The 11,228-nt window shown below is 32.0% G+C and overlaps 1 protein-coding gene across 1 annotated transcript; it reads right to left on the reverse strand.

Moving 5' to 3' along the window:
- Nucleotides 1–421: 421 nt before the first annotated feature.
- LOC114291918 (Duplicated homeodomain-like superfamily protein) lies at nt 422–3,103 on the reverse strand. The gene is made up of 2 exons (XM_028235809.2): nt 2,541–3,103; nt 422–1,861 (listed from the first exon to the last, which is right to left on the reverse strand). The coding sequence occupies exons 1-2, from the start codon at nt 2,918–2,920 to the stop codon at nt 601–603; spliced, it is 1,641 nt and encodes a 546-aa protein (XP_028091610.2). The 5' UTR covers nt 2,921–3,103; the 3' UTR covers nt 422–600.
- Nucleotides 3,104–11,228: the final 8,125 nt, after the last annotated feature.

The raw sequence follows: 11,228 nt of genomic DNA on the forward strand, positions 1-11,228 counted from the left end.
ACTAATCCAATTGGATTGAGAATATCACACTAATTTGATTAGATTATTAATACCTTCACTATTAATTTTGTAAATCAAACATGACCTATAAGTATTAACCACATAATGTCTTACTCAAACATGATAATTAGGAGTTGTTTGGGATGTTCTAAATAAGTGCACTTTTTGACTTTTTATAAAATATAAATTGGATTTGAAGTGATGTGATAGAGAGGTGATGTGATTTAAATAAGATGATATGACTTAAATAGGATAGTGACTTTTTTAACTTTTTGACTTTTTTTAGAACACCTCAAACAAGGCCTTAGTTTGCATGATAGGATTCATCACATTTATATTAAATCTACGTAATGAAGTTTGTAAGATTAAAAATATAAAAATAAAAAAAAATACAATAAATTATTAGTCTAAAATGCTGAGATAACACTAAAAATAAATTTCGTCGGTGACACTACTTCACATATATAATACCTACATATTAAAGCATATATGTCAAGTAAGGTACTATGAAGTTGACCCAGGCAGAAAAAACGGTACAGCTCAAAAAACCAAACAAACAAGCCAAAAATAAAAATAAAAATAAAAAATTTAAATTTAAATTTAAAATTCAAACTCAAAAGCTGGTACTTGAATCAAATTCTTCTCACCTTCTCCATCCACATGCATGTTTGCATCACCACCACTAGACCCATCTGGAGGAGGTCTGTCGAGGCGGTTTTCTGGTACATCTGAGTGGTTTTCCGGGACGGACGAGTGGTTTTCCAGCCTGAGTGTTCCTTGGCTGTACAAGCCGCTCAATTGGTGGAAATAAGGGCAAGTCCTTGAATCAAGGGACCTTTTCTTGTTCACATCTTTAGTCTTCCTAAAGTACTTGTTTATGTTCTCCCATTTCTCTTTACACCTCTTTGCATTCCTCTTGTATCCCAATTCCAACATCCCTTGTGAAATTCTCTCCCATAGAGGACCCTTTGTTCCTTCCTTGTCCTCTCCACCGCCACCGCCCTTGCCACCGCTATTGAGACTGCACCGGAGGTTTATTAGTGCCAACACTTCATCTCTCGGCCACCTCTTACCGATGTCTTCTTTTTCGTTGGGTGCCGAATTAGGGTTTTGGGGGGTTTTCTGTGTCGATGATGAAGTGGGTGATAATGGATTTTTTTGGGTATTTCTAGGGGTTTGGAAAGAATTGAGTAGTTTAGAACTAGGGTTTTCGGGTAGTGCTAGGGTTTCAGAACTGGGGTTTTGTTGGCTACTTGGTTGAGATGGAGGATTAGGGTTTTGAAGGTGAATAAAAGAAGACGAATTTTGAGAAGAATTTGGGGTGAATTTCTTCAAGAACTCAATGAGTTTACTCTGACGATCGCTCGCAATGGCTTGTTCTTGTGCCATGATGTCAATCTCCTTGTTAATCCTCTCCATTTCCACTCTCTTCCACGCTTCTTCTCTTGCAATCTTTTCCTCATCTTTCTTCACCATGTCTTCAATGAGCTTGTTGTGCAATTCTTCTTGTTGAGCCATCATCTTCTTCACAACCTCCTCACAAAAACCCTTCAACATTTGAAACCTCTTGTGTCTCTTCCTCTTCTTGTCTCTTGGTTTCTTTTCATTTTCTTGAGATGAGTTTGTTGTTTCATTTCTCGAATCCTCTTTGTTTGGAAACAAATTTTCGACATTTTGGTTTCTTTCCGATAAAACCTTGTTAGGGTTTTGATTATTATCACCATGGCAGAGCTCTTCCAGCTCACTGAAAAACCTGTAGTTCTTGGTGTAAGTACTCATGTTGTCAAAGTGTCTGCTTTCCTCTTCAAATTTGTCCTTGCACTTCTCAGCACTTCTTTTAAACCCAAGCTCTGAAAGCTTCCTGAAAAGAAATGATATGCTTACAAAAATTTTATTTATAACTTAAAATCAAAATAATGTGACAGTAACATTTTTTTAATATAAGTTAATTTGACAAATATTTTATTTGAAAACAATAAAATCAAAACTTGTTATATCATTCTGTATTATTTTTTGTACAATTTTTCATATTGTATAACATTATTCCACCATTAATAAACAAAAACACCATCACCAATACATGCACATAGGCATTAATTTCGTCTCGTTAATTATTAGTACATCTTTTATCACTCTTGAAAAAATAAAATATAAAAGATGGGTTTTCTTAAATTTTTTACCCCCCCCCCCCCTCTCTCTATCTATAAACAGACATACAAACAAACCATATGTATGTAATTAACAATATATAGTAATTAATATTTAAAATCTCTACACAAGAAGCTAATTTGAAGTTCATGAAGTAATAACAAGAACTAACAAAAAAACACAAGATCCTTTGAATAAATAGCAAACCAAAGTCTAAGATTTAAACATTAACTCCATATACATCTTCATTATACAAAGCAATATGATCATATATTGACCGATATTTAAAACTATGTCCTAATCCACTTCAATTTTAGTTTAATAGCTAGAAAACATGAAGTATATAACCAATAGATTAATGGGGTACTATAAGTATATATGTATGTAAGTACCTTGAAACATGTTCCCAAGTGAAATCTGGAAACCAATTCTCCATACTAGATCTGATCCTCAAGAGTGCGAGAACTTCATCATTAGACCACGGATCGATCGCCTCTGATACTGATCTCTCTCTTTCAAGCTCTAAACTTGTTGAAATGAAGCTATTTTGTTGTTCTTTCTCTTCTGCTTTGTGGGTGGTTGGGGGTGGAGGAGGGTGGTGGAGCTGAGGAAGAAGTTGGGATTGCAATTGGAGTGTTTGGTGAGAAGGAAAGGGATCAAAGGTAGGGAAGCTTGTTTGTGTTGAGCCATGGAGAGGGAAAGAGAGAGGGAGAGGAACAGAAGTTCTTGAGGCTATGAATTGGTGGAATTGGTCTGGAACTCCATCAAACATGTTTGTGTTTTGTGTGAGTGTGAATGTGTGTTTTCTTCTTTATCCCTTTTCTTTGCTTACTGTAAAATGGAAAAAGAAAAATGTTAACTAACAACGCAACAAAAAGCTCCCCCTACTCTCTCTCCAAGACATCCCTTCCCTCTCTCTCCCTGCATCCCTCTTACCAATACACTCACCCTCATCAAATCATATCTTAAATTTTATATAATTTAATAATTATAAGTGTTGGTGAAATGAAGTATTTATTTTTTGTTTTTTTATAATAAAATTCTTAGTTGTGTTTTTTTTTTTTTAATTTATGAAAAATTTTAGAGATGAAAAAGAAAATAGAAAATATTTGTGAAAAAAATTTATTTTTCTACTTCATTTACAATTTATTTTTATCTTCATAAATTTATATATAAATTCAAATTTTATATAGCCTCATATTGAAATATTTAAGCACTAACTTATATTGAACTGTGTAAAATTATCAAAATACGAAAATTAAGATATATAATTCAATAACTTTAGGATAAGAGATAGAGAACAAATATTAAATGTAACGATATCATATCAATTTATGCACTGCCACTTTGTAAATGAAGAGTAGATTGGTTTGAGTTTGGGAGATGAGTTTTAGAAATAAAAAGTACGAAAAGCTGTTTGGTTTGGTTTTTTTAAAAGATGTTTTAAAAAATTATTTTGAGAGAGAGTTTTGGAAAAAGTGATTGATTTGATGTGTATGAGAGAGAGAGAGAGAGATTTGTTTGGAAAACTTGTAAACCAAACAAGTTTTGGGAAATTTGTTTGGGAAAATTTGTTTAGTTTGATTACTTTTGAAAACTTATTTGTAGAGAATTTTTCCCAAAAATTTTTGGGAAACACAAACCAAACAAGGCCTTATCTCTCACTAATTTAACCATGTGAAATTTCATGTAATCAACAATGATTCATCCCCCCTTTTCCCCCACCCCCTTTAACCCCCTCTCTCTCTCATTGGCTACATTTTCTTTTTCTTTTTCTTTTTTTTCCTGCTCCTCCAATCACCACCCTCCACGTGGCAAAGGGGGGGTGAACTCCAAAAGGGGGTCCCAAGCATTATTCTTCATGTAATATCAATAGTATATGAGAGGGTAATTTTTGGGAAAAATTGGGCCGAGCTGCAAGTTGGGCTTTGAGGCCCAAAACGCGAAGGACTAAGTAAGAAGGCCGTAAAGGATACTCCGGCCCAGAGAGCAATGTTACTCCGGCTGGGAGAAGTAAATGTTACTTCGGCTCATGAATGTAAAACTACTCCGGTCTGGAGGCAACTCATAGTTAGGCCGATCTCAGAGTTAGTCCGGTCGTGACTTACAATGGTTAGGTCGGTCGGAACTTGTTACTTGGAAGTTTGATCTAAGCGCATCAAGGTTGAACAGGGCAGCCGAAGTAAAGAGTTGGAGGAGAGGACCGAGCTAAGGATAGTTCGGCCCTCTGTGGCTCGGTATAGCCAAGGTTTATTTCGGTCAAAAGGAAGTTCGGCCGTAAAGAAAACCATCCCACTTGGTTTAAGCAGTGGGGGAGGGTGTAAAAGGATAAGCATTATCCTTAGGAGAATGAATCCTAGGAGGACTCTGCATGGAGAAGTACAAGTCCTATTAGGATTGTGCCATATGAAACTTATAAAAGCTCACAAGCATCACCTTGGAGGAGGTAATTGAACACAATCTTTCTGAGAACTTAGAGCTTTGTCTATTTGTCAAGTTTTCTGACTTAGGCATCGGAGAGGTTTCCGGCACACACCCGCCGGCTAGCTCACGTTTGTGTTTTCAGGTGACAAAGCGACGTCGTACGGAGGAGCGTGGACTTGGTCAACAGGATTATACGAGGAGAATTATTTCCTCCCCGTACAGTATATCTAATAATAAAAAAATACTAAAACAAACTTCAAAAACTATTGTTAGTGTTAAAAAAAAATATTTAAATATATAAAAAGTGTATTAAAATTATAAATGTTAACATTTTGTATATTTTATTGATAGTCTTTAAAACTTTTATTAGAAAACCTTTCTTTAAATTAGTTATGTTAACTTTAAAATAATTATAAAAAATGGTCAGACTTTTCTTCCGTCTGAGATCGGATTGAAATGTATTCTAAGGCTCGTGGGGTTTACCATGGGTCATATTTTGATAATTTGAATCGTCAATGTGTAGAACAAGCCCGAGCATTTCATCCTTATAAAAAATTACATTAATCAGATATCTATAGCTATTTGATCAAATCATATTTCTGTCAACAGTAAATATGATTTTCAAAATAAATTATTAACAGAAATCTGATCCAATCAAGTCGTTATTAATATCCGATCGTAAGGCTCATGAGGGCTCACCATGGGTCATATTTTGATAATTTGAATCGTCAATGTGTAAAACAAGCCCGAGTATTTTATCCCTATAAAAAATTACATTAATCGGATATCTATAGTTATTTGATCAAATCATATTTCTATCAACGGTAAATATGATTTTTAAAATAAATTATTGACAGAAATTTAATCCGATCAAGTAGCTATTAATATCCGATCAACGTGATTTTTTATAAAAATAAAATACTCAATAAATTCTATACATTTAACGATTCGAATTATCGAAACAGGACGTATAGGGAGCCTATGAACCTAAATCGCACAATCCAATCCACTTTATAAAATTGGAAAATGTTTGGTAGCTCAAATTTTTGTGGCTCAAATGGCTCAAATCTGTCAAAACGACGTCGTTTTACACTCAAAATCTGTCAAAACGACGTCGTTTTGACAAATTTGAGCCATTTGAGCCATAAAAATTTGAGCTACCTAGTATTGTCGATTATAAATTAAAGTGAATCTAAATCTTATAAAAAAAATTATAAATAATTTAAAAATTAGCTCTTTATTCGAGAGAATGAGAAATTTAAAAAGAGTGAGAATCCGTGCGGCTCCCTCATCAGTTTCTCTCTCTACTGTCCAATCTCTCTCATATTCATAAGAAATTTGTCTTCATACTGCAGCAGCAAAGACACCCTAGTCCCCACCGAAAATTTATGTGCTGGTGTTGAGGCAAATCTCTATGATGTTTTAATTTCATATTGACATTTTATTTAAAAATTGATTATTTTAATTTTTACAAAAAAATTTATAAAAAAATAAAAATAATGATATGGTTATTTATAATGATTTTTAACTAAAAATTTATCATTCCAAACAAGGCTATCTAATACTTTTTAGGATAAATCATAAATAAATCTTCTGATATTTACTTAAATTACAAATTATTCATTGCAATTTTAGAAATTACATCATATTCCCTAACGTTTCTAATTTCATAAAAAATAAGTCTTTTTATTATTAAATCATTAAATTAATTAACAATTTTCGATAATGTTAAATTTTATTTTAATTAATAATTCATATAATTTTATTATTGTATAGGTGAACAATTAGAAATTTCACTTTTTCAATTAATTCTGTTAAATAAAAAATTCTAACAATGAAGTATTTGTAATTTTTCAAATCACATGGGGCAATTCATATTTTAAGCAAATCTTAAGGGATGTATTTATAATTTATCCTATTTTTTATTATAATTTTAAAAAATAAATTGACAATTGTCAGGTAATAATACTTTAGGCTAAGTTTGGTAATATTCTATAATAGTTAAAAAGTTTTAAAAAAATTAAAAAGTTACTAGTAAAAAAGTTAAAAAGTCAAATAAATATATTAAAAAATTAAAGATTCATTTTTTTTTCTTTTTTTTTTTGTTTGGTCAAAAACTAAGAACTCATTCTAACATAAATACACTTAAAAAGTATAATATTTATGAAAAAAATCTTTAAAAAATTTACTAAATACCAAAAATAAAAAATAAAATAAAATAAAAATTCAGTACATTTTTCATATATTTATCTATTTATTAATTTTTCAAAATATTTTTTCACAAATATTTTACTATTTAGATCCATTTAAGTATGAGGTGCATTTAAAAAACTAAAAAAATTGCTTAAAATTTTAAAAATATTCACTAAAAATATAAAAAATAAAAAATTCAATTTTTCAAAAAACTGAAACCAAACACACTGATTACTTTTTTATTTTTCGTATTGTTTTGTTTTCATTAAATTTTTTTAATATTTTAAACAATTTTTTTAATTTTTAGATACACCTTACATAAATACACTTAAAAAACATAATATTTGTGGGGAAAAAAATTAAAAAAAAGTCACTAAATACCAAAAATATGAAAAAAAATACAAAAAAAATTAATATATTTTTATCTTTTTGTGTATTTATTAATTTTTTATAAATATTTTACTATTTAGATACATATCAGTAAACCATATGTAAAAAAATTACTTAAAATTTTAAAAATATTTACTAAAAACAAAAAATTCAATTTTCATAAAATTAAATACATTAAAATGTTTTTAAAATGAAGTGAGAAAGGAGGGTACAGTGCAAAGAGTGTGCAGGAGCCCCTTGTCAGTGATTGGGGCGTGCAGTGCACGTGGCTCTGGTGCACGTGGGGTGTACAGTGTTTTTTTTATTACTATAATATTATTAAAAACATAAAATTTTGGGGGGTACATCTATGGAATCCTATGCAGTAGTAGCTGATGTCTCTCTCTCTCTCTCTCTCTCTGTCTCTTCTCTCTCCTCTCTCATGATGGTGTAATTAACGGCAATACGTAGCAGGACACGTGAATTCATGCAGAGACTGGGACCGTTTTAATTTATGGTGGCTTAATTTTCATGTGCTTCTTGGAATACTGTAAGTACCCTACTCTTCCTTCAATCATAACTGTCCATATGGTGCTGATCAGCACATGTGTAGCTTTTTGTGGGTCAAGCATTCAAGGCACTTGTGGCTAGGGGTGTGCGCGGTGCGGGTCGGTGCGGTTTGAGAGAAAAATAGAAACCGTATGGCGGGTGGCGGATTGATAAAAGTGTCACTAGAATTTGCCATTTTCCTTATCAAAAACCGGCGGTTCAGTTGGCAAATAATGGCGGATTTGCCTTGGCGGTTCGGGCGGATTGGCGGTTTATAAAAAATATAATTCAAATTACAAAACTTAAATCAAAGAGTAAAAAAAAGACGAGAGATACCGTGATATTAAGCATCTTGCGAAACTTTCTTCTGATGCAGCAAGTGTAGCAACAACATGATAATATCAACGACTATGCCATCAGTTCATTACAAACATCTGTGAAAGTTACAATGATCAAATACAATACATAAAATTAATATCATTCAAGATTTACAATATATTAAAAATGTTTACTGTTGAAAAGTATTTAGATTAAAAAGTGAGCTGATGCAAGTTTGCAACATGGCCAGAAAAAAAAAAAAAGAAAAAAAAAAAAGATTGAAAAGTGAATTGGAATCCAACTTTATTTTGTATTCCTGACATTTTGAATTCCCCTCGAGTAGTAATATAATACTATATTATAAGGTATAGAACAACAAGCAAACTTAAGTAAAAAAGAATTTTTAGAATCTTATAAAACATGATTTAATAGCGGTGCGGGTCGGTGCGGTTTGGAAGAAAAATAGAAACCGGCGGATTGATAAAAGTGTCACTAGAATTTGCCATTTTTCTTACCAAAAACCGGCGGTTCGATTAACAAATAATAACAAATTTGCCTTGGCGGTGCGGTTTGGTGCGGTTTTGGCGGTTTCGGCGGTATTATGCACACCCCTACTTGTGGCAACTGGGAATGAGGAGAATATTTGATTAGATTTAGAATACTATACTAATGTGTAGCTTTTGTGGGTCAAGCATTCAAGCCAAATGCTAACAAGCAATGGGACGGGCAAGGTTTACCCTGCTTGTAATTATTGTGTTCACTTCTTCAATAATAATAATTTTTTTAAATTAGTCAATAAGTTAATATAGATTGAACTTATTTAAAAAAATTAAAATTACATTTTATTTATATATTTAAATTTTATGATTCAAAATCAAACTGAACTAGGTTATATATTTTGTATTAAATTTATATTATTAAGTTCTACATGTTTATTTTTTTATTTTTAATAATTCATATGATTAAATTAATTAATACTATTAAAACAGTCAAATTAAAGTATAAATTCATCAAATTAACAAATTATGACGATATTATATGTAAAAAATTAAAAATTAGGAAGATATCACCGATCACTATCAAATTCAATTTTAACAAATTATGTTTTGTGTATTTTTTTTAAAGTACAATGTACAAGAATAATATGGATTGCTTTAAATATTAAAAAAAAAAGAAAAAAGAAAAAGAAAATGGAACACTATTGATCGTAATGGATTCAAAATGAATTTAACAATGTTATTTTTTTTTTATAGTATTATTATTATTATTATTTTTTTACGAGATAGCTTGAGTCGAACTGATGGGATGATTGGATTAGATTTACCCATGCAGACTTGTACGGGCTGGGTTCATGGATAGACTTAGGATTCAGACATTTGTCTAAAATCCTAAATCATCTTCTATAGGATGGGGATAGGCTGGGCGATCAAGCGGGCTGAGACAGACCATGGGACAAGTTGGACGAATTGGGTAACATCGAATTTTTTTGTCCATAGGCAATGACCCCACCTAACAAGTCTCCCCATGCTTTGTTTAATATTGAGATTAAAGTAAAAAGTGTTTTGAAAATTGTTTAAAAGTTAAAAAGTGCATTAAATTGAGTAAAAAGTGTTATAAAACTAATGTGAGTTCTACAGTTTTTTTATTTTTTACCTTGTGCCTTTAGAGCACTTGTTAACAAGACCCAATAAGTAATACTACAATAACTATCTATTTCTACCATCTTCAATCATACTAATTGTCATTGTTACATTAGAGATATACATTAATTAGTAGGACTCATTACACTAATATTGATAAATAAAATGATAAACATAATATGATATAAAAATGTGATAACTATAATATAAAAATATGATTATTGTTATGCGTTCTCTTTGATATATTGTCTCAGGTGACACAATCACAAGTATTAATGAAATGGATCTAACGTGATATGATATACACATTGTGGTATAAAAATATGACAAGAATAACATTACTCAATCAAATATCAATACAATAAAACGTCTTTGTATACCATATTTTGCATACCACCTTATTTGGATGACTAAAATTTAATACAAAAAATTTAGTCGTCCAAACATTATTCTTCTTTCAAGTTGAGAAACATTATTCCTGTTAAAATGTCAATCTTGGAAACCCCTGTGAGAGTAGTCTAGATAATCGCATGCAATAGGGAGTGTCACTTTGTTGGGTAATTCTATTTACACACCACTCATTTACTCAATACCCACCATCTTTCAATAATTTTATTATTATTATAATTTCATCCCTTAATTAAATTACTTTTTAGACAAAATCATAACCCTAACTTTTTTGCATACCAACACCAACCACCGCACCACCTATGTTGTTGCCCATCTCTGACTCCGGCAGCGCCGCCTCCCTAGCCCTTCACTTCGGCGACCGTTGCCTCTTCAATCCCCGATACCTTCAACCGCTGCCTTCTCAATCCCATTCATGCCTCCTCTTCTTGTTCTCCGCGTCTCTCTCTCTCTCTGCCTCTTTTTCATTTGAAGCTCGCACCACCGCTACAACACAGGTTGTTGCCATTGCTGCAACTCACGATCAATGCCACCACCATTGTAACTCGCAATTGGAGCCACCACATATTAAAGATTTAGAGTTTAATATCATTTGTTTAGAAGGAAAAAAAGATGAGAGCTAGAGAGAGTAGGGGCAACGACGGGAGGGAGGAGAGGTTGGAAAGGGGCTAAGATCGAAAGGGGTGGCGGCTAACGACAATGGTGGTAAGAGTTAGGGTTTTGGGAGCAAGGGTTAGGGTTAGGGTTAGGGTTAGGGTTAGTTGGAGAAGATGAAGGTAGTTTAATATTATTTAAAAATTGATGGTGTTTATTGAGATAAAATTAAAAGCTTTAATTTGTGTGGTGTGAACAGAGTAAGTAGTGTGTACTGAAAGAATTTGTGGTATGTAAATAAAATTACCCCACTTCATTGAGGTGGGCCTAAATGACCCTAGAACAGTTACCCAAAAAAAAAATTTATTATCAATGTTGGGATGAGCAAATATTCTCAACCACCTTGTAAATGTGTGACAAATTAACATTAGGAACCCAGGAATTTAAGGTTTTGGAAAATACAATCAATACCAGACTTCAAACCAACAAACCACAGAGGAAGACCCTTCCAGAATTGCAATTTAAAATGACCAATAAAAAAAAAAAAATTAAAAAAAAGTTTCATCATAGGCTACATTAGAGAAC

This window comes from Camellia sinensis, chromosome 5 (genome assembly GCF_055761805.1).
Source record: "Camellia sinensis isolate YWXY chromosome 5, ASM5576180v1, whole genome shotgun sequence".
In the NCBI taxonomy this organism is placed as follows: Eukaryota; Viridiplantae; Streptophyta; class Magnoliopsida; order Ericales; family Theaceae; genus Camellia; species Camellia sinensis.

What these genes read in the sequence shown, in the direction of transcription:
- LOC114291918 (XM_028235809.2), bottom strand. Translation starts at nt 2,920, where the DNA reads ATGTTTGATGGAGTTCCAGACCAATTCCACCAATTCATAGCCTCAAGA. An exon ending in ACTTGGGAACATGTTTCAAG is followed by an intron (nt 1,862 to 2,540) that starts GTACTTACATAC and finishes ATTTCTTTTCAG; the next exon opens with GAAGCTTTCAGAGCTTGGGT.